Genomic DNA, 22,424 nt, shown 5'->3' on the forward strand with positions numbered 1-22,424 from the left:
GACCCTCTCCAGGGGATCTGTCTCCACTGGGAGAGTGTACACCTCAAGTCTGGGAATATGGTCTCTTTCTGAGTGTGGGTTTCCTTCGCAACTGCAGGCCAGCAGGCTGCTTCTATGAGCTGAGTGGAATATTCCTGTTTCTGTCCTCGGATTCCTTGATCCTCTGATTCCATTTCCACATGGGGTTTGAAAATGTAATTTTAGAGATATGATGTGACCAAGGCAAAAATTTGTGGAAACCAGCAGTTTTTTTCCATTTAGACAAGAGAACCTCAAGATGTGCGATGGGTGTATGTCAGTTCTCAGGTACATTTTCCATGTTTAGGTCAGTCTTATTCCTGGGTAAATCTAGTGGAGGCACAAAACAAAATGCCCCTTGTCTTTTTTGTTAGAAAGAGATTGGTAAGTTTTTTATGTTTTACAGTTTTATGTCCATTAGTGTTTAAAGGATGAAATCTTGGAATGGTTTCCTATGTAGAAATGTTAAAACTAAAAGTTATTTAAAAATAGTGATCAAACATAGGAAAATATGGCATATATAAATCTCTCCTTATTTCATTTTAGGTTTTTGAGGAAGATGCGCCCTGAGCTAAGATCTGCGCTCATCTTCCTCTATTTTATATGTGGGATGCCTGCCTCAGCCTGGCGTGGTAAGAGGTGCGTAGGTCCACGACCAGGATCCAAACTGGTGAAGCCCAGGCCTGTGAAGCAGAGCACGTGGACTTAACCACTGTACCACTGGGCCAGCCCGTCTCCCCTTATTTTAAATAAATAGTGTGTGGGAAGGTTTAAAAAATTCATCAGAGAGGAAACACTTAAGGAGACTCCCTGCCTGCGGTCCTGCCCCACTCTTCTCCTCTGACTCCAGCCTCCCTACATGACCAGTTTTGCTCACTGCTTCACCATCCTCCTAGTGGTTCTTTATATAAAAACAAGCCAGTGTGAATGCCTGTTTTTGTCCCCAAAGTTTGTTCTTGTAATGAATGGGAGGGTTTGATGCTGATGATGTTTGACGATTGAACACTTAAGCCTCGCCCTCCCTTTTCCCCTGGGCCTTCTTCCCTGGACAGGCTGATGAGAAAACCTGGAGGCTCCTGCACTGTGGGCTGCTGCTTGCTGGGCAGCTCCTCCTGGGCACCGTGCTGCCCTGTGTTGCACTGTTGACCCCTCCAAGCCTGGGTTCTAACTGTGCAGGAGTCTGAGTTGGCAGTTTTGGAAATTCCCGTCTTCTGAGAGCAGGAGTCTGGGAATCAGGCCCTCCTTAATGTGATCTTCTGTCAGTGTCTTGCGTGGCACGTGTGTGTGTGTTGAGAGTGAAGGGGAGACTGAGGCTGGAGTCACCTTGACATTAGGGGGAGTCTGCGGTTATGAGGATGATTGTACACTGTCACTGAGCTGAGCCCATCCGATGGTCACTCCTTCAAGAGCAATTATTTCAGAGAGAAAGAAGAGACAGGAAAGTGCAGCCAGTAGGAAGCAAGATTCCAGAGGGCTCCCCAGGGCCCCCAAGTCACTCTGCCGCCGCAACAGAGGGTCTATTGCAACAAAGACCCTGACCCTCTGGGTTATAGTGACAACACCACAGTCTGACTTTGTCAGAGCAAAGGGATTGTTTCAAACCAACTTAAGCCCAGGCACTTGAACTCTATAAAGCAACCAGTTGTCTTGCCCCTTTGTGGGAAAAGAACTCTGGAAATCTCTTGACTCAGAGATCCCCAATATAGAAGTCAGAGTCACACTTGTATGTACACTAATAGGTCTACAATAGCAGGACACTCGTCATCCTCCTTGGGGTCTGACCCTACTGATAGTGACCATGGCACTTCTCAGAGGATCCAGTGCTGTGCTCCCCAACAAGGCATTCGATGGAAGTTTCCCCTCCCCTGTGGGTCTCAGGCTCCTAGAGCACCAGACTGGCTCCCTGAGATCAGTTGAAGTCATGGCACAACTAGAAGGACCTATGACTAGAATATACAACCATGTATTGGGGGCTTTTGGGAGAAGAAGAAGAAAAGATTGGCAACAGATGTTAGCTCAGGGCCGATCTTGAAAAAAGAATAACTTGAAGTCAGTTGAATGAGAAATGTCTTGTTTCAGTAAAAAAGGGGTGAATTGTCATGAGTCTGTCTTCATCATTTTTTCAAAAGACACCGGTTTTAAGTTTACAGAAAAACTGATTAGAATTGACAGTTTGCACATAACCCTTCTCTCTGCATCCACACAGTTGGCACTCTTTCACATTTGGTATCACTGTGGCACACTTCTTACAATTTCCAAGCCCATGTGGATGGATTACAGTGCACGGTGCACATTAGCACTGACTCTGTGTCTTACACACTGTGTGGGTTTTGGCAAATGTGTAATGACGTGTCCCCATCATTTCTGTATCATGGAGTGTAGTTTTGCTTCCCTGAAACTCCCCTGTGCTCCACCTGTTGACTTATCCCTCCCTGCAACCTCCAGACCCTTCACAAGTAAAGATGTTTCTAGTGTCTCATACTTTTCTCTTTTCCAGAATGTCATGTGCTTGGAATCATACACTGCAGAACCTTTGTCACATTGGCTTCTTCACTTAGGAATAAGTTTTAAGGTCCCTCCATGTGTTTTCATGGCTGGATACCTCACTTCTTTTTATCATTGGACGGTGTTTCGTTGTTTGGATGCACCACTGATTGACTGTTCGATACTTGAAGGACATCTTGTTCAAAATTCTAACTTTTCCCAATTATGAATAAAGTGCTTATAAACATTCTTATGGGCTGGCCCGGTGGCACAGCAATTAAGTGTGTATGTTCTGCTTCTCAGCAGGCCGGCGTTTGCTGGTTCAGATCCTGGGTGTCAACATGGCACCGCTTGACAAGCCATGCTGTGGCAGGCGTCCCACATATAAAGTAGAGGAAGATGGGCACGGATGTTAGCTCAGGGCCAGGCTTCCTGAACAAAAAGAGGAGGATTGGCAGTAGTTACTTCAGGGCTAATCTTCCTCAGAAAAACCCAAACAAACAAAAGAAACACATTCTTATGTGGGTTTTGTGTGAATATAAGGTTTCAGCTCATTTGGGAAAATACCACGGACCGTGATTGCTGGCTCTTACTCTATGTAGTGACAGTGTATTTTATTCTGAAAGAAGATTCCTGTCTTCCAGTGTGGGTGTTCCAAATGCCATTTCCACCTGCGATGAACTAGGATTCCCTGTGGCTTTGCATCTTCACCGATATTTGCTGTTCTGAATATTTTGACTTTTACCCATTAATAAGTGTTTAGTGATCCCCATTGTTGTTTTCTTTGCAATTTCCTAATGACATTTGATGTGGAGCATGTTTCATTTTGCTTATTTCCCATCTAGATCTCTTCTTCAGTGAGCTGTCTGCAGATCTTTTGCCCATTTTTAATTGCATTTTTTTACTCTATCAAAGTTTAAGAATACTTTGCATATTTCACATACCAATCATTTATCCAACGGTGTTTTACAGACATTTTCTCTTACTCTGAATTATGTTGATCTTCCCTTTACCCCATCTTTCTCAGAGGAGGAGTCTTTCCTTTTAATTAAGTAAAGTTTCTGGTGTTGTCTTTTGTGGACCTTGCCTTTGGTTTTCTATGTGAAAATTCATCAACATACACAAGGTCATCCAGATTTTCTTCTACGTTCTCTTGTAGGAGTGTATTCCTTTGGCATTTTACATTCAGATGTGTGATGTGTTTTGACTTAATTTTCCTGAAAAGTGTCAGGCCTGTGACTACATTTCTTTCGTGCTTGTGTATTTGCACGGGCATATCCATTATTTCAACCACTGTGTGTTTAAAATACCTTCTTTTTCATTTGAATCTCCTTTCCTTCTTTGTCAAAGCTCAGTTGACTCTATTCGTGTGGGTCTAGAAGGAAAGCAGTCGACTCACATATCCTGCAAACTTGCTGTGCTCTCATTAATCCCAGGAGTCATTTCTGTCATTGTGAATTCTTCCAGTTGTTGTGTAGAGACAGTCATATCATATGGAACAAGCACCATGAATTCTGCTACAGGATTTGTGAAGGTGTTCTTTCTCAAGAAGTGGAAGTTCCCCTCTATTACTAGTTTATCATAAGTGGATGTTGCATTTTCTCAATTCTTAGTTTATATTCATTTCGGACAAGCAGCTTTTTTCTTTTCATTTTCTCCATTGATTTCCCACAATGACATTCATTTCCTTTCTGATTTTTATTATTTTTGCTGTGGGTTTAACTTGCTCTTCTTTTTATTCTTTGCTAAGGTATATGCTGGCATTAGTGATTAGAGATGTTTGATTTTTCCAGTGTATTTGTTTGATGGCATGAATTTCCCCCTATATACTCCTTTCACTATATCCAAGAACCTTTGCTATCTTGTGTTTTCATTCTTTTAGTTCAAAATAATTTTTCATTTTTCTTGAGACTTCTAGTTTGATATTCTGTATTATTTGAAGTGTATTTTTGAATCACCACATATGAGGGGGTTTTCCGACTATTGCTGGTATTGCCTTCTAGAGGAATGCCTATGTGGTGTGAGAGCCTATTTTGGATGATTTCTGTTCTTTCAGATTTGTTAAGGTGTGCTTTATGTCCCAGAATGTGGTTTGTTTTGGTGAATGTTCCATGTGAACCTGAGAAGAATATATATTCTGCTGTTCTGTGAAGTATTCCGCAGATTACAATGAAACCCAGCAGTTTCGCAGTGCTGTTCATTGCACGTCTGTCCTTCCTCACTTCCTGCCTACTGAAATGTCTAATTCCTGATGAGGGGGTGTTGACTTGTACAGCTGTGGTACTGGATCTGCCTATCTCTCCTGCATTCCATCAGTTCCTCCCTGAGGTGTGTTGCCCCTCTGTTGTTAGGCAGGTACACATGCAGCGTTGCTGTGCCTTCTCAGAGAATAGGCCCCTTTATCCGTACCTACGGCCCCTCTATCTCGGCATTTTCCTCAGTTTGAAATCTGCATTGTCTATGATCTCTGTTCCTCTGGCAGCTTCCTTTGGATTCGTGTTGGCATGGTCTGTTTTTCTCCATCCCTTTACCCTGCATCTGTCTGTGACTTTATACTTAGAGTGGGTTTTTTGTACACAACATATAATGATCTGTTTTTTTCCTAAAGATTGGCGCCTGAGGTAACATCTGTTGCCAATCATTTTTTTTTCCTTTCTAGATTGGCACCTGAGCTAACAACTCTTGCCAGTCTTTTTCTCCCCAAATCCCCACAGTATATAGTTATATCTTTTAGTTGTGGCATGTGAGATGCTGCCTCAACATGGCCTGATGAGTGGTGCCATGTCCACGCCCAGCATCCGAGCCCTGGATCACCGAAGCAGAGTGCACGAACTTAACCGCTTTGCCTCAGGGCTGCCCCTATGATGTTGTTTTTTGAAATCTATTACTGTGTGTTTCAGGTGTAATGACACCGTTGATGATTAAAGTTTTTATTGATTCAGTTGGATTAGTATTTACGCAAATTTTTACTTTCTCCATTTTTACCCTGGTTTGTTTTTGTCTTTTTGCCACCTTCTCTGGCTAAAATTGAGCATTTACTGTAATTCTTTTTTCCCCCCCTTAGCATATCTGTTACACACTTTTTAAAAAACATATTTTAGTGGTTCCCCTTAAAGTTTCAGCATACATTGACAACTAAGCCACCCCTCTGCCAAATGACACTGTGCCACTTCACCATGTGCAAGTACCTCTTAACACACTGTCCCCAATTTTCCTTTCCCTGTGTCTTCTCACATTGCTGTCATTTATTTCTCCTGCCGGAAGCTTCTCATTACCAAATACGTTCTTCCTGACATTAGTTTAAACAAAGTGTCATCTGTTGTATTAATTATAGGAAACATAAAAGATACTTGCCCTCATTTTTTCTTCTTCTAATCCCCTGCCTTTATCATTTATATTCTTTCTTGTAAACTTTCGAACAGTCTCCTTCAAAGTATGTGTATTCGGGACGAATTTCCTCAAATTTTGTCTCAGAAAGTCCTGATTTCTTCCTTGTATTGAAGGATGATTTTGCTTGACCGAATTCTGGGAAAGTGGGTTTTATTTTCAACACTTACCTTTCAGTCTCCTCTGTTCTTGTTGTATGGTTTTTGAGAAGAAGTCTGATTTAACTCCAATCTTTGTGTCTTTCTGTCAAAGTTGTGTTTCTTCTCTGGGATTTTTCAGTACATTCTCTGTCTGTGATGTGTCTCTAGTTTCAGTGTGATACCCTTGGGTGTGCACTTTGTACTTTATTGTAGTTAGTGTTCCGTGAGCTTCCTGGATGGACAGTGTTCTGGCTATCATTAATTTTACGGTATTTTGGTCATTACTATTTCACGTTTTCCTCTGTCTCGCTCTGCTTTTCTTTTCCTTGAGGTTTTCCCATTATGTGGATTTTAAACCTTCTCTTATAGAGGCTGTCCTAGGCTTCATGGAAATTGGGTTCTGTGTTCCCTGTGATTTTTGCCCTTGCATTAGACTCTGGGGAAATAGATTTCTTTTTTTTAGTACAGGCCTTATTAAGAACAGAACATGTGGGGCATATTGCAAAATGCCATCTTTTTTTTGTCTTTCCCAAGTTTGGAGACTCTGGTTTGTCCTGGGACCTCAAGGCTCTCCTGGATCTAAGAAGGGTTGTTCATCTCAAGTTTGTTCATTTTCTTCTTGTGAGATCAAGAATGACAGTTCTAAGCTCCTTAGGCGCAGGATCAGAAGTCGGCAGGGCATCATCCAGAGTGGCTGGTCAGGAAACAGTTCCTCTTGATGTTGGAGAAAGGAAATTTTATGTTGTTTTGGAGGAAACCACTGTTAAATCCTTCATGTATTTTATCATCATGGGCACATTTAACATCAAAGCATTGTGGACTTCAAGGAGCTCCCTTGCAATCTGCAGCTCTCTATTTTTTGTGTTCTTTAAAGATTGGCCCCTGAGCTAACAAGTGTTACCAATCTTCTTCTTCTTTCTTTTCCCCCTGCTTTTTTACCCCAACCCCCCAGTACATAGTTGTACATTGTAGTTGTGAGTGCCTCTGGTTGTGCTATGTGGGCCGCTGCCTCAGCATCGCCTAATGACCGGTGCCATGTCCAAAGTGGAGTGTGCGAACTTAACCACTCAGCCATGGGGTCAGCCCCAATCTGCAGCTCTTAACCTACCCCTCAAGGGGAGCAAAGCTCCAGGTACTCCGTTGACATTTGACTAGAAAGAGCTCTTATGGCACATTATTATCTCAGAGTGTGTTCTAAAAATGGTGACAAGTAGCTTTGAGGCCAGTGAGAGTAGGGATCTTCTGGTCTAAGTTTTCATGGCTTCTTCCTTGTGGCTGACCTCTCAGTTCATAATAATTCCAGCCCCATCAAATCATACAGAGTGAGAAAGGTAGAACCGAGTCTCTGATAGATACTACACAAGTTAAAAGCAGCGTTTCACCACAAGAATATTTACATTCAGCCAGCTGCATCTGATTACCTGTAATGGCCTGGAGTAGTTTAGGACAGTGTGGGCAGCTGGGCTTGGTCAAAGTGTGATTTCACAGGCCTCCTAGACTCTCAGTTTTGTGATGGGACCAGACCAAAAAGCTTCCAGTTGTTCACTATGTTTTTATTCACTGACACATCCTGTAGATTTCACCCTAGCCTCATGGAGTGCTGTAACCAGTGGGTAATGTGGAAGAAGATGAAAGAAGTTTTCTTACGAAGAATCATTGGTCCACAAACGATATTTGCTTCATTTGTATAGCATTTCTGTCATTTCCCAACCTGTTCTGGAACTTGTTATTAGAGAGAAATAGGATGTAATGTCATCACAGTAAAACTGTGTAAATATTTCCATGTGTTCATAATATTGTTAAATTGATGAGCATTGTGTACAGAAAAAGCAAGTTTGTGATGATCACAACGTAGAGTAAATGTTTCGAGATAATTGAATCCCATGTGACCTTCCTAGAATTGGAGTCTAGATCCCCAGTGCTGTCAGGCTCATGTATCCTACTCTACACACATTTGTGGTGTTTTAGGACTCAGTGGCCATTGAGGATGTGGCTGTGAACTTCACACCAGAGGAGTGGGCTTTACTGGATCCTTCACAGAAGAGACTCCACAGAGATGTGATGTGGGAAACCTTCAGGCACCTGGCCTCAGTAGGTAAGAATGAGGACATTCCTTCACTGCATCATTGAGAGAACAAGTGCTGCTTGACCATCAAGAGTGTTGTAAGGGGCTGGCCTGGTGGCATGGCGGTTACATTCACACGTTCTGCTCCAGTGGCCCAGGGTTCACTGGTTCAGATCCTGGGCTCAGACATGGCACCGCTTGTCAAGCCATGCTGTGGCAGGTGTCCCACATATAAAGTAGAGGAAGATGGGCACAGATGTTAGCTCAGGGCCAGTCTTCCTCTGCAAAAAGAGGAGGATTGGTAGCAGAAGTTAGCTCACGACTAATCTTCCTCAAAAAGAAAACCAACAACAGTGTTCTAAGGTGTAGAATGTGGAAAGGTGATGTTGTTATTAAAGTAGAAATGGTCATCGATTATCACATACTTAGAATGTAAATGTTCTTCTATAGTTTCTAATAATTGTAATAAACATTCTTTGTCTACATTTCAGGAATAACATGGGAAGGTCATGATATTGAAGATCAGTACAAAGACCTGGGGAGAAAACTCCGGTGAGTGACACAGTAGAAACCTCTGTCTCATGTAAGAATCCTTGCATGTCAAGACATTTTTTTTTTAAAGAGCAAACAAAAGAAAAAGCCCTTGCTTCACATTTAGGTATTCTTCAAGGATTTTCGTCAAGTACACTTTCCGAAATGTGATGCAGTGGTTCACTTTTTGCAATATATTTTCACTTAGTAATAGTAATAATGAATCATATCTATGAATATTGCTGTTTGGATAATAGAAAATTCAGTGTATTTATTTCAGAGAATTCACAGAAAGAAGAAAACAAACATTTCCTATAAATCATAATAACATAAATATAAAATCATTGATAGAGAAATCACTAACAATGTGCTTCTCATTTGTACAGAAGGCATATGGTAGGGAGACTCTGTGAAAGTGAAGAGGATAGTCAGTGTGGAGAAAACATCAGCCTTCTTGCAAATCTCAGTCTGAGCAAGAAAATTACAGGAGCTCAACCATGGGGATGCAGTGCCTGTGGAAGAGCCTTCACACATCATTCATTGCTGAAAATGCACATTAGATGTCACGCTGAACATAAAACATATGACTGTCAAAAATATGAAGAGAAGCCATATAAATGTATTGAATGTGGGAAAGCCTTCACTTATCTCACTTTACTTCAAACGCATGAAAGAACTCATACTGGGGAGAAACCCTATGAATGTAAAAAATGCAGTAAGGCATTCACTACTTCCAGTTCTCTTCAAGTCCATGAAAGAATTCACACTGGAGAGAAACCCTTTAAATGTAAAATATGTGGTAAACCCTTCACTTCTACCATTTGTCTCTCAACACATGGAAGAACGCACACTGGAGGGAAACCCTATGAATGTAAAAAATGTGGTAAAACATTCAGTTCTTCCAGTTATCTTCAAATACATGAGAGAACTCACACTGGAGAGAAACCCTTTAAATGTAACATATGTGGTAAAGCCTTCATTTCTACCACTAGTCTCTCAGTACATGCAAGGAGTCACACTGGAGAGAAACCCTATGAATGTGAAAAATGTGATAAAGCATTCGCTACTTCCGGGTCTCTTCAAATACATGGAAGAATTCATACTGGAGAGAAACCCTATGAATGTAAGAAATGCAGTAAAGCATTCACATCCTCCAGTAATCTTCAAATACATGCAAGAATTCATACTGGAGAGAAACCCTATGAATGTAAAAAATGTGGTAAAGCCTTCATTTCTTCCTGTTCTCTTCGAGTTCATGAAAGAACCCACACTGGAGAGAAGCCCTTTAAATGTAACATATGTGGTAAAGCCTTCATTTCTACTGTTTGTCTCTCAAGACATGGAAGAACTCACTCTGGAGGGAAACCCTATGAATGTGAAAAATGCGGTAAAGCATTCACTTCTTCCAGTTATGTTCGAGTACATGGAAGAATTCATACTGGAGAGAAACCCTATGAATGTAAAAAATGCAGTAAAGTATTTCTTTGTTCCAGTAATCTTCGAGTCCATGAAAGAAGTCACACTGGAGAGAAACCCTTTGAATGTAAAATCTGTGGTAAAGCCTTCAGTTATAACAGTTCTCTTTCAAGACATGAAAGAACTCATACAAGAGAGAAACCCTACGAATGTAAAACATGCAGTAGAGTATTCACTTTTTCCAGTTCTCTTGAAAAACATGAAAGAACTCACAGTGGAGAGAAAGCCTCATGAATGTCAGGAAAGTGAGATAGTCTTTACTTCTCATGCAGACTTTTGAGGATATGCACAAATGCACACGAGAGGATAAACCATGTAGACATAAACAATTTGGGATAGATTTTGTCATCCCAGTTCTTCCTGAAGCCATGAAAGGACTCACTTGATAAAAATGTCTTGAATGTAAACAGCATGAGAAAGACTTCAGTTGGCCTACATCTTTCTGTGTGAAACTCCCACCAAAAAGAAATGTAAAGGTAAGTCCTATGAAAAAGCTTCATGGAATTTAATTTGGATGTGAGCTTCTAGAAAAGTTTCAACAGGAAAGAATTGTTATAAAAGTAGTAAGTAGATTGTATTTATCAAACTTCTTTCTTAAAGTGCAACATTGGACTGTGGATTTCTATTAATTACTTCAGAAATGAATATTGAGGTGAGATGGGTCATCCTTCATAAATAGTAAATAAGATTCATAGGTAGTGCTTTTCCCTTAAATCAGTTAATAATTTCTTATCTTTACTTTTTTTATAATGTTTTAATTTTTCTCTGTTAAGGGGCCATTGAAAAGTGACAGTTTGTATTTGTTGTGATTTTCTTAGTGGCCTTGTATTTACAGTTCCTGCATGTGCCTCATCCATTGTACATATTGTACATGTTTTAGAGAAAGCTCCTTGATTGGGTTGGTGGGTGGAGGAGCCTGTTTTTATTTTCTGTACTGTTAAACAGTTGGAAAAATTATGTATGGCAAGTTTATCCAGTAGTGTACTTCCTGTGAATTATTTTCCTATTTGGGCCTTTGATGTTTGTCCTTCCTTCTGACTGGCATTTGGTGAATAGACTTTGAATTAAGTAGAGGCCTGTGGCAGGGCAACAAAATCTAGAGCTGGACACATCACCCCTGTACTGCATCATGTCAGTGAGGGTAATCTGAAGAGCTAGATCTTTAAGAATCCATCCCCTTTATGTGCCGTGTTGGAATTGCCCAATGGCCTCACTTACATGAGATCTGGAAGGCAGAAGCACACAGGGCCTTAGGCAGATTTTTGAGTGACGACACAGGGAGGGACACAGTTCCATATGAGCTTCAAGGACACCACCTTCCATCCGTTTTTCTGGATTCTTTGCCCTTCTTGTCAAGAGTATCTTGAAAACCACCAATAACTAGTTGATTTCCATTTTGTTAGAGATGCATTTTCCACCAGTTTCACATCAAAGATCCATTCGAGTTAGGGTCTTTCTGTAAGGCCTCTTGTGTCCACCAGGAAGCTAATTCAGACCTTTGTGGGTGGGAGTATTGTCTGATTCCTCTTTTCTCTAGATGATAATGGAATAAGGTCTGATGTGTTTAGGAAACACCTTGTGCTGTTGATAGTGCTAGTGAGCACATTTTCCTGCTTGACCATGGCATCTACAATGGGACATAAAAAGAAGCACCTGCGAGTTTGTTTCCCTGCTGCGTTGTGCAGTGGCTGCCTTGACCCAGTTGTTCCATGTGAGAACAATCACCTTGCGTGTGCTGGGAAGACTGTGTGTTTCCTGTTACTTGTAGCTTGAATGGATTCCCTTGATGTGTTCTCAGTAACATTTGACTGTATGTCAATAAAACTATGTCCATTTGTTTGTGAAATAAACACTTCTGTAGTTGTTTCATTGATATATTTTATCAACTGTTCCAGTCCATCCTATGTTAATAAATATTATTGTGGATTTAATTTTTACAGACTATATTAATATCCATTTTTGATTATGGATTTTCAGATATACTTTGCAACGTTCTTCATTTAATCATTATACATTGTGAGTCAATTTTATCATGTGCAGACCAATTCAGGGATTTCTTCCTTGGGCAAAGTGTATTTCTTATTCATTTACAGTTACAATTTTTGACATGAAAATAATTTCTCATGCATTTTTAAGCCAAAAATTAACCATCATTTTTTTTCAGTGCCCTCTTCCAGTGACCTGCAGGATTACACTTGCAGTCAGAGAGGGGTGTAAGGAATTCTAGTAAGAATGACCACAGACCTAAAGGACCTTGAGGTGTAGCGGTAACGGTGCTGAAAGGACTTCTTACAAGATTTTGACCTGTGTTTGTGTATTTGACTGCAATTCAAGGAGGCAGGTTATTTTCTGTATTCGTTGATGTGAGGAGGTAAACGTAATTCTACCTTTTGTAAACCTTTTTTTCGTGAACCGAATCATTGTTTTGTAGAACGGAAAAACAATGTAGTGAAGGTAAGTTAATTTTTAAGAAGTTCCAGTCAGTCATTTTAGTAAGAAGAAGGAAAAGAATGATTTTTAGGATTTGGACTTTTATCCTTTATCATTTTTACCTCTATGGTCACAAAATACTGTTAGTTTTGTCTTGGAAACTGTACTTTTAATGAACAAGCCGTCGGACACTTTTCTCTTCAGCAGGGTAAGACCTGGCCTTGCAGTGGATGCAGCCACCTCATGGTCAACTGGAACAGCTTTGCTTTTCCTACTTACACTCAAAACACCACTGTATTTCCTATGGTGAATTAGACCCTGTTTACTGTGAAGTACCTCATTGAAATACATAAATTCTCTCCTTGGTATCCTACATAATATTTTCACTATGTCCTTTAGACTCAGCTGAGGCCTTTGAGTTTAGGTAACTTGTGAGACAATGCAAACCCAGCCAGCCAAATAGGACCGCTGTCCCACTCTGAAGCCTTTCCTTCTCTGAAACTCTGCTGTTGCTGGTACCGTTTCAGCGTCCCTCACAGGCCATGCAGCGTGGAGTTGGTGTACACACTGTAGCAGAGCTGAGACACAGTAGGATCTGGATACAGAACATGAAACAGATGAGTCCTGGCAGTCCTGGTGCTTCTATGTTTGTGGAAAAGCAGAAGTGGTCACAGTGAAGCTTTGTTTTATATAATAGAAATAAGGCCTTTGAAGAAAAGTAAAAAATAGCATTGAGCTATTAGGCTGAGGTGTGTTTATATCTTTTCCATGAGTGTAGGAGTAAGCGAGGATGTCATTATTATTGTTACCTGGGACTTGAGACTTTCTATTGATCTAAGCCACAGATGTTTGTATTGTCTTTTGTTTTTAATGTCATTTGAGAGGATTTTTATATTACCATTAAATATTTAACATCTTATCATTTTTGGCATTTTCGTTTTGCTGCTCTACAGACTGGAGTGTGCAACATACACCCCATTAAACAATGGAGTTCCTCCTACTTAGACAGTAGCCTTCATCTGCAGTGTTCTGGCTCATCCTGTGTGAATTCTATGAGTAGAGTGACATCTCTGTGAGTCCACTGTGATCTCCCCATGGAAACAACCCAAAGAGCTCTGGCTGGTTAGAGGCAACCAGCCAAGGAATAAGTGACTGAGCTGGAGAGAGAGGGTGTCACTCTGAGTAACATCCTAATTGAGTGTAAGAGGAGAAATGGGAAATTTTCAACAACTTTTCATCACAGGAGTGACTGGAAGTCTTTAATTTCAATGATCCAGAACGCTGTGGAGCCCAGGCAGCTGATCACAGGTTTCATTTCCGTATGCTTAGACGTCCAGCACATGGTGTGGAAAATTGCGAAACAGCAACAACAGCTTCAAGGTTTAAAACAGCGAAGGGAACAGAATGTTTTCCTGTTTTTTTTTAGTGTGAACTTATGAATTAGAGGGGTTTCATTCAAATGGACACCATAGGATTGTTCTTTTGAGGTGATGGAATTTTTTGATCTTTTGATGGCAGTATTCCTAACATTTCTGAAAACTCATGAGGGCAGTTAAGTATATTATATATATGTTATATATGTAATTATTAGAAAGTGAATAGTGTACTTGCTTTCATATGCTGGAAGAATGTTAAGGTCTCCTGAACCTGGATTTTTACGTGTTCAAATTTTCAACCACTGTGGGATCCTTCTTAGGAAGATTGCAGGACTGAGAAGAAGGACTCAGTCCTCAACAGGCCTTTCTTGCACCCCTGTCTCAATTTCAAAAAACACCTTCTAGGGTTGCACCTGCCCTCAGCTCATACTCAAAACTAGGAGTGAAGTGAGAGGGCTTCCAGACTCTGTCTTTGAGTTTAAGTCAGGTTCATGGAGACGTCTTTGGAAATACCATGGTCTGAAACGTAAACGTGTATCTCAAACAGAATCTGCCTGGGGACATCCTCATTCATGTGTGTCAGCATCAGATCTCACTGCCATCCACAGACCATTTTCAGCTGCTCATTCCCCAACCCAGGCCTACTCTGTGCCTGCTTACTTGGAACATCTTTAGACATCCACATGTGTCCCACTGTACATTTTCTCTGAGGCAAAAGGAGGGGGCTGTGAGCTGAGAGGGTGACAGAAGCAATGGTAGAAACCATGTCATGGGCACATTCTGTCAGCCACAATGACAGCCATTTCAAATTTATCAGATCTGCTTGCTTACTCATTCACAGGAGACTTAAAATGGACTGACTTTGAATTGGGAAACGAAAGCTCTGGAATCTTTGATAGAACATTCCATTAGTGTCCCCCTCCCCACAGTCCTTCTCAAAGATGCCTTAGCAGCCTCTCACTGAGCATCCAAGAGTCTCTAAACCCCCGTGGTGGACATAAATTACCCACGGCATTCTTGTTACAGAACTATTGTCTTCATTGGGTGCTTCACACAATTAGAGAAGCCACTGCTGTCAACTGATGGAGTCTTTATGTAAATGGAGTGCCTTCCAGGGCCTGAGTGGATGATGATCCAAGCCAGCTTCCCATTTTGCCTTGGGTCCTGCATGCAGGACATCCCAGGCTATCTAATCAGAAGCCTCCTCATTGAAGAGATGGGTATTTACAGCATGGAGCCAACATTGCTCCTCTGGAATATCCCATGAACAAGTGAGAAGTGTTTTTGTTGTTCTCTGATGTGATCCATTCTGAGGAGATCATTTCCATTTTAGACACACTGGCCACTTGGAGAGTCACTTAGGAGCACATGGGTGACCAGGGTGTTCATAAACTTTATGGACAGTGTGCACCACCCCACCCAACAGAGTCCACTGCAGAGGTGCTGCCTTCTGTCACTACATCAGACAGGCTGTCCTTGATCAAAGAATGGACTGAAGCCTCAGAGTGATGAGTCAAACAGCAGTCATGTTAGGAATAGAAAGTTTCTTAGCCCAAAATCCAACCCGTCTACACTTTTACAGATCCTGGGCCATTACCGATGATCTAGCTGTGTGGTCCCACCAATAGCACCAACCACTTCTCCAAGGTTGCCCACTATGTCTTTAAGAATTCTGGGAATATCTTGCCTCACAAATATCCAAGTACAAGTCTGGCCGCTCCTTACTCTGCCCATATTAGACCTCAATCTGCAGAGGCTGATTTGTATTGTTCAGGGTGATAAATTGACTTGAATTTCTGAGACACATATCAGCACCTCAGACCTGATGGTATTAACCTTGGCCTTATTGTCCCACATAACGTGAAACCACTTACAGACCTCTATCTTAAGAATCTAGGCCAAATTCAAGTGATTTCCCTCCTCTGCCATGGTTAACCCAGTGATGGACCAGTGAACCTGATGTGAAAAAGCAAGTCACTGGTGAAATCAGTGGACACACCTTCCAGGGTGAGGAAGGGGTCCCTACAGCTGACGGCAAATAGGCTTGGTAGGCCCATCCCCCCCCTTGGGCTACTTGGTGTGCTTATACCATGGTAGAACTTGATATGGACAAATTACTCATGTCATCAAACATTACCCTGCTGAAGCCAAAATGCAAGGACTTGCCAAGATGCTCTAAATTTATTGATATTATCAGCTCAATCCTGAAAAGAGGAAACACGGGGCTCTCGAATAGGTTGTTCAGTGGACATTTTCCCTCTTCTACCACCGCAGGCTACCCCCCTCCTAGGATGGTCTAATGGCCTCCTCAGGCGAATTTGCTTTCTTCTCAGTGGACCTTCCTGCTGTTGGAGGCATTGATTAGACTCAATCCCAGTCTTTGGGGCTCATTGATTTGTTGTCATCGTCAGGCTCAGTGGCACCTGATAGATAGAGGCCTTTCCCTACTGGACATTCCAGCCAGAACGGTCACTCCTGCAGGTCTCTGGTTTATTGTAACAGTGCACCCTGGCCACCACTGCCATATCCCGCTGCCAGGTCTTCCCCTCACATCACCTGTGGTCTATGTTCCCTGCGTGTCGATACTTCATTTGGGGCACCTCCTTCAAAACCCCTCTGGCTCATCACATACGGATGTGCTGTTTTCCTACCATTTGCACTAACGTGCACATTGTCATGGGAGTCACTGCTACTGACCCGGGCACACATGACGTCATTCAACAAACATCTTTCCTGACAATCAAGAAATGTCCAAAACACTCGAAATACATGTAGCAGACAGTTAGTGTTTGAGATGTTTCCCTGAAGGAAAACTCCCTGGCAGCCGTGGTAGCTGCTGACCATTTGGCTTTAAAGTTTTTATTACCCATCTGGGGAGAGCTCTCTTCCTCTAATAGGCCTGCCTGTGGTATGTGGGTAGGAAGCTGACACCAATAACACAACAAATAAGACAACAGATTAAAATAATATCACTTAAATATTTGAACAGAGTTCTGGAAACATACTTAACACGTTTCTGGATCCCTCCACACATTTGGATGACTTGATTCAAATGGTTTTTGGGGCTTTGTCATCTTAAATATGTTTGCACTTTTCACATAGCTGTTTAAGTAGTATTCAAAGCAAAGTTATTTGAATAGTGGCATTATTCAGTCAACCAACCTCAGGAGTGAACACTCATAAAGACGCTGACCTCATTTTCAACATTTGACTCTCAATCAGCTGTAGACGCCTGCTCACCCTGTCATGGCCACAACAGTAAACAAGTTATGAAGGTTGACATGTGTCCCTTTGCTTTTTGTGTCTGCAGATGGGAGGCTCAGGCCTGTAAATCCTAAAGCCTCTAAACCTACACATCTTAAATAGCCAGCCTGTGGTCCTTTGCACAAGCCACATGAAAAAGCTTTCGCTTGGCCTATTCTCTTTAGAAGGTATTTTGGAGTAATAAACTTTTATATGAACTTACTGCATGTGGCAACATAGTCCTGGCATCTTGTCTGAAGGTAGTGTATTAATCCTGCCCTCAAAAGGGCAATGATGAAACAAGGTAACTCATGGAAAATGTCTTTCTCATAATGCACAGGAGCTCAGTGTAGGGAATTCTTAGAAGCAGTATAGGAAAATCAAGATAAAGTATCAGCAGAAAAAGGACTATTTTATCTATGAGATGCTTTATGCAAATCTCATGGTAACCACAAAACAAAAATTTAGAGCAGAGGAGCCAAGCATTAAAAAAGAGGAAACAGAAAAACATCATTGGAAACCACAAAGTAAAATGGCAGAGAGAAACACAAGGGAAAAGGAAAACTGGAGATATAGACCAATTAGAAAACAAAAGGCAGAATGGCACTGGTAAGTCCTCCCAGATCAATAATCAGCCTAAATGTAAATGGATTGAAATCACCAGTCAAAAGGCCCAGAGTGGCTGCATGGAGTAACAGACATGACCCGACTCTCCAGGACACTCAGCTCAGCTCTAAAGACAAACAGGGGCTCAAAGCGAAGGGGCAGAAGAGGAGCCTCCAGGCTAATGGCAGCCAAAAGAAAGGGGGTGTGGCCATGCTGACATCAGACAAATAGACTCCAACCACAAAACAGTAACCGCAGAGATGGACATTATATAGTGATAAAGGGGCTAACCCCTCAGGATGCCCTAACAGTTAATAATCTATGTGCACCCACACGGGAACACTCAAATATATACAGCACCCATTTGCACACCTCAAGGGAGACATTGACAGCAATGCAATAATAGTAGCAGATTTTAACTCCCCACATACATCACTGGGTAGGTCACCCAGACAGAAAGTCAACAAGCAAACATTGGCCTTAAATGAAACACAGTAACAGACACACTTCCTAGATATATACAGACCGTTCCATCCAAAGGCAGCAGAATACCATCCTCCTCAAGTGCACGTGGAACATTTGTGTTGGGACACAAAGTAAGTGTCAATAAATTTAAGAAGACTGAAATCACAGCAAGAATCTGTTCTGACCACAATGGTATGAAACCAGAGGTCAACTATGGGAAGAAAGCTGGAGAAATCACAAATCTGTGGAGAGAAAACAACAGGCTGCTGAACAACAACTGAGTCAGTGTTGTCACAGATGAAATCTTGCCATTTGTGACAACATGGATGGATGTGGAGGGTGTTATGCTAAGTGAAATAAGTCCGAAGGAGAAAGAAAAATGCCGTATGTTTTCCTCACGTGGAGTATAAAGCAAAAACAAACTCAAGCCCTGTCACCCAAGCTGCCACTCCGAGGGCTTTCCTCCTGGAAAGGAGAGGACTTCAAATTGTCAAAGCCTGCCCCCACGGCCTGTTGCTGAGGGTGACCAAGTGCGGTGCGAGTTGGCTCGAAAAGTTGGGACACTGTTTCACTCCCTCCACATGGAACTGAGGTGACATCTATGGGGCGGTGACCTGACAATCCTGGGGCACCAGTCCCCCTGTCCCAGCTGTTGAGGTGGCTGGAACATAAGTCATCCATGAGATGCCAGGAGACACAATGAAGATGACCTCTGGCTGCTGTCTCTCCCCTCCCCTGAGCACTCAACTCCTGAAGTGGGATTGTCACGCAGAAAGAGGCTTCCCATTGTCCTCCAGACAAGTCCAGGGTCCTGGCACAGAGATTTTTCCTGAATGTGGGGGTGAAGCAAGCCATAAAGCACATAGCTCTTCATCCCTTTCCAAAGTATTAAGATGGCTGGCAGGAGATCATGAAAAGTGCAAGTGAAAGGACACTCTCAAAGAAGTGGAGAATGAGGTAAAAGGCAACTAGGAGTAGATTTGTGTATTTCATAAAGATACAGGTTAGACTGTGGGCTGACTGCTTTTCTGGAAAGAACCAGAGAATTAGACTGCTCGGAATGGGCTTGCAGGGGTCAGAACAAATATGCAACAGTGACTTCAGGAAGTGTTTCTACAAAGGAGCAGACTGTTATTGGACTAACTGGTAGAGCCAATGATGCCCCCAGAACCCTGATGAAAACAGGAGAGCAATCAGGCAGCAGTTAACTGAATGGAACCACCGCGTGTGGCCCCTAAAGGAGGAAGAGTGCCCTGGCAATACCATTGTCCCCCAGGACAGCAGTGGGCTCACTCAGAGCAGGGCCCACCTGAGGAGCTGGGGAAGAGGTTTCTCTCTGTATGGCGGCTGGTGAGAAACAACTTTTGTTCTGAGTTGCTGCGTCAGCGTGTTACAGTCTGAGGCCCCTGCTCACAGCCAGAATCTGGACGGTTAGAGAAGGACCTGAGTTTAGGATTCTGCCCTAAGTTCCCGCTTTACTTTCCCAGGGCGCCTTTTAAATTAAGCACTTAGAGTTCAGCCCGGGAATAGTTAGTGATCTCCAGCACAGCGCACTTAAAGGTACCGGGTGCTTGCTCCCTGCTCTCTGTCTCCTGCTCACTCCTGACCTGGACAGAGGACGGCCCTTCCTCCGTCTCACTGCACCCTCAGCCACCGCTTCTGTGACCTGTGAGTAATAAATCCTGTGACTTTGTCCCTTTCGGTGGGTGCATTGAAACTGCCCCTTCAATCAAAATGAGCCTGTGGGTTTCACTTCCCCACAGTGGGAGCTCGCATGCTGAGGGAGCTCCCTGCTGACCCTGTGTGGGTGGCCTGTGCCCCCTCCTTCAGTGGGTCATAATCTGCCTGTCAATTCAGTACACCAGCTCCAGCTTCTGCACACAATTGGCCATGGGGATGGGGCTTTGGGCTTTTTGTATGCACTTGATGCCTCGGAGCTGTGAAGGGCTTGCTAACCTCCTCTCCTGGACCGCCCAGTCTGTCTGGGAGGAACTACTGCTTGCGGGGGTCTGGGGTGGGGATTTCCACTGCTGCATAAGCTGCTGCCGGGTGAAGCCTCGGATTCCCGCCCTACACTGTCAGTGCTGTAGTTCAGAGCGTCATGCAGAGACCAGCCTGCAGGCCTCTGTCTGAGGTGGGTGTGTCTCCCACTCCTTTCTGAGAGACCCGGCGGGGTGTCAGGGCTGGTGATGGGTTGTAATCACATTAGGAAGCCCTGGCATGGAGCCCAGGAGAGCTGACTGGAAAGATAGGGCTCTGCCCCTTCCCCCCAGGCAGGGACCAGGGGCCAGAGCCATCAGGTCCTGGAGTTGAGGAGAGTTCACCTAGATCGGTGCTGGGAGGAGAGGCCGCTGCTGGGTCCACAGTGTCAGTGGGAGGTATCAGGGTGTTGAGCTTGGCCAGGCCGCCCTACACCATAACAGAGGGAATTCTCCCAGGGGCATCCTGGCATGCTGGTCAGGTAAACGCTGCTGAGGCAAGTGCTTCTTATGGTGCTGCATTCCTTGCGGCTGTCACAAATCATCCCTGACCCCAGGGGACATCAGGAGGCCCACCCCTAACATGGTGCAGCAGAATGAATTCTCCCTAAAAGCAGGGCCCCTGAGCACATTGTACCAGGTCCTCCCAAGTCCCCAGAGGAGGTTGGAAAACTACCAGCTGCTTGTAAGACCCCTGCTCCAATGGCCTGGGCTCCACTGAGCGTGGTGGTGCATCAAAAGGCCAAATCACCATTGCTCCATTCTCGGGGCTTGGGAGCTTTCCTGAGCGCATCAGCTAACACTGCACTGGTAGAGGTGGGCTCCAGTCTCCGGGGGATGACGGGGACACACTAGAATGGGAGCCAGCAGCATATGAGTCGGGAAAAGGCAACATGCTCAGGTCTTTGCCGTCAGTATCCAGCAGAAATGAGAGACAGAGACACGTAACTATAATAATTATTCTGAGAGAAGTGCAAGGTTTTTTAGAAAAAATTGTTCAAAGGGAGGAGGAGAGGGGCACTTGTTGGCTCTTACAGGTCTTTGGACCCAGCTTCGAGCTGTTGCTCACTGAGACTGAGTCATGCCAGCTGGCTGGACTGGTCAAGGATCGCAGAATTCACAATTTGTTAAGAAAAAAAAAACATCAAGGTATTGGGGGCCCATTTTATTACAGATACCCTAGGGGACACCACGGACTTGTCAGCACAGCGAGGACACTCCCAAAAGACGTGAGCCACCAGGGCACAAGATGCAGACAAAAGAAAGGAGGAAATGGACTCTGCAGAAGAGACCCCCCGCCCAAGCTCTGGAGCCCACAGGGATGAGGGGGAGACACCGTGGCTCTCCTGACTTGGACTTTTATGGCTTGGTGCCAAGCCCAGCCTTCCATCACGGTTGTCACAGCGAAGGCTCACTGTGCATGGAAAACCGTGCGTGAAACGCACCTCCTGTTATGTCAAATTGGATGGTTCAATGGGTGTATCGTTCTGTTGAGAGGCAGGCCCCCACAGAGCCCCTGACCATTTCCACCCCAGAGGAGACACCCTTGAGGCCAGTATCTCAGGAGTACTTCTTAAATGGGGGTCAGCTATTCTTAAGGCCATGCTGTCACAATTCATAGAAATGTCAGCTACACTACAAGAAGCAGTAGACTCATCGATGCTGTAGCTGGACACAGAACAGAGAATTTTCCAGATCTTGTTTGCCAGTAAAGGTGAATGAGCCCCACTGCCCCCTCCCCCAGAAACACAACTGAGGGTCCCTAGGGAATATGGGGGCTTCCAGGCTCCTTATTGGTACCACAGAGGGGTGGCACCTTGTCCCATCTCTGTCTTTCATGAGATGACCACCAGGTCTCCCTGCACTGGCAGCTATGGAGATCATGGGTCCCGAATGACCTAATTTCAGGACATCCTGGCCACGAGTTAGAAGCATTTGCTCAGGCACTGCGGGCACTGCAAGATACCGCCGACCCCCCAACCCAAGGATAGATGCTGTCAACTCTCAGAATGCCCCAGCCCTGGCAGCAGGATCCGGGATCCGTCCCCTGATCTCTGACAGTGGCAGCAATCGAGGCCCCTGTGCTAGGAACCTGGCCATTCCCCAGAGAGTGTCTGTCGCCTGGGAGACAATCACCCATAGACTTCTTTAATTATCTATTGGGACACACGTAAGAAACAACCTTGTCCTGCTCTCATTGACCCTGGAGCACCAGTTACAGTGC

General features: G+C 43.6%; 1 protein-coding gene across 3 annotated transcripts; it reads left to right on the forward strand.

Moving 5' to 3' along the window:
• The first annotated feature begins 7,990 nt into the window (after positions 1-7,990).
• Positions 7,991-13,408, forward strand: LOC124234456 (zinc finger protein 709-like). 3 transcript variants are annotated; one of them, XR_006887313.1, is made up of 4 exons: positions 7,991-8,124; positions 8,586-8,646; positions 9,012-10,577; positions 13,059-13,408. XR_006887313.1 is itself a non-coding variant. In XM_046651800.1 (3 exons), exons 1-3 carry the CDS (start codon positions 8,091-8,093, stop codon positions 10,333-10,335), a joined length of 1,419 nt encoding a protein of 472 aa, XP_046507756.1. In that variant the 5' UTR covers positions 7,991-8,090; the 3' UTR covers positions 10,336-11,974. The 3 variants fall into 3 exon arrangements, 1 of the variants encoding a protein (XP_046507756.1); XR_006887312.1 differs by lacking the exon at positions 13,059-13,408 and adding an exon at positions 12,266-13,051; XM_046651800.1 differs by lacking the exon at positions 13,059-13,408 and having other exon boundaries at positions 9,012-11,974.
• The last annotated feature ends 9,016 nt before the right edge of the window (positions 13,409-22,424 follow it).

The sequence above is a fragment of the Equus quagga genome, unplaced genomic scaffold, assembly GCF_021613505.1.
Source record: "Equus quagga isolate Etosha38 unplaced genomic scaffold, UCLA_HA_Equagga_1.0 73995_RagTag, whole genome shotgun sequence".
Classification (NCBI taxonomy): Eukaryota; Metazoa; Chordata; class Mammalia; order Perissodactyla; family Equidae; genus Equus; species Equus quagga.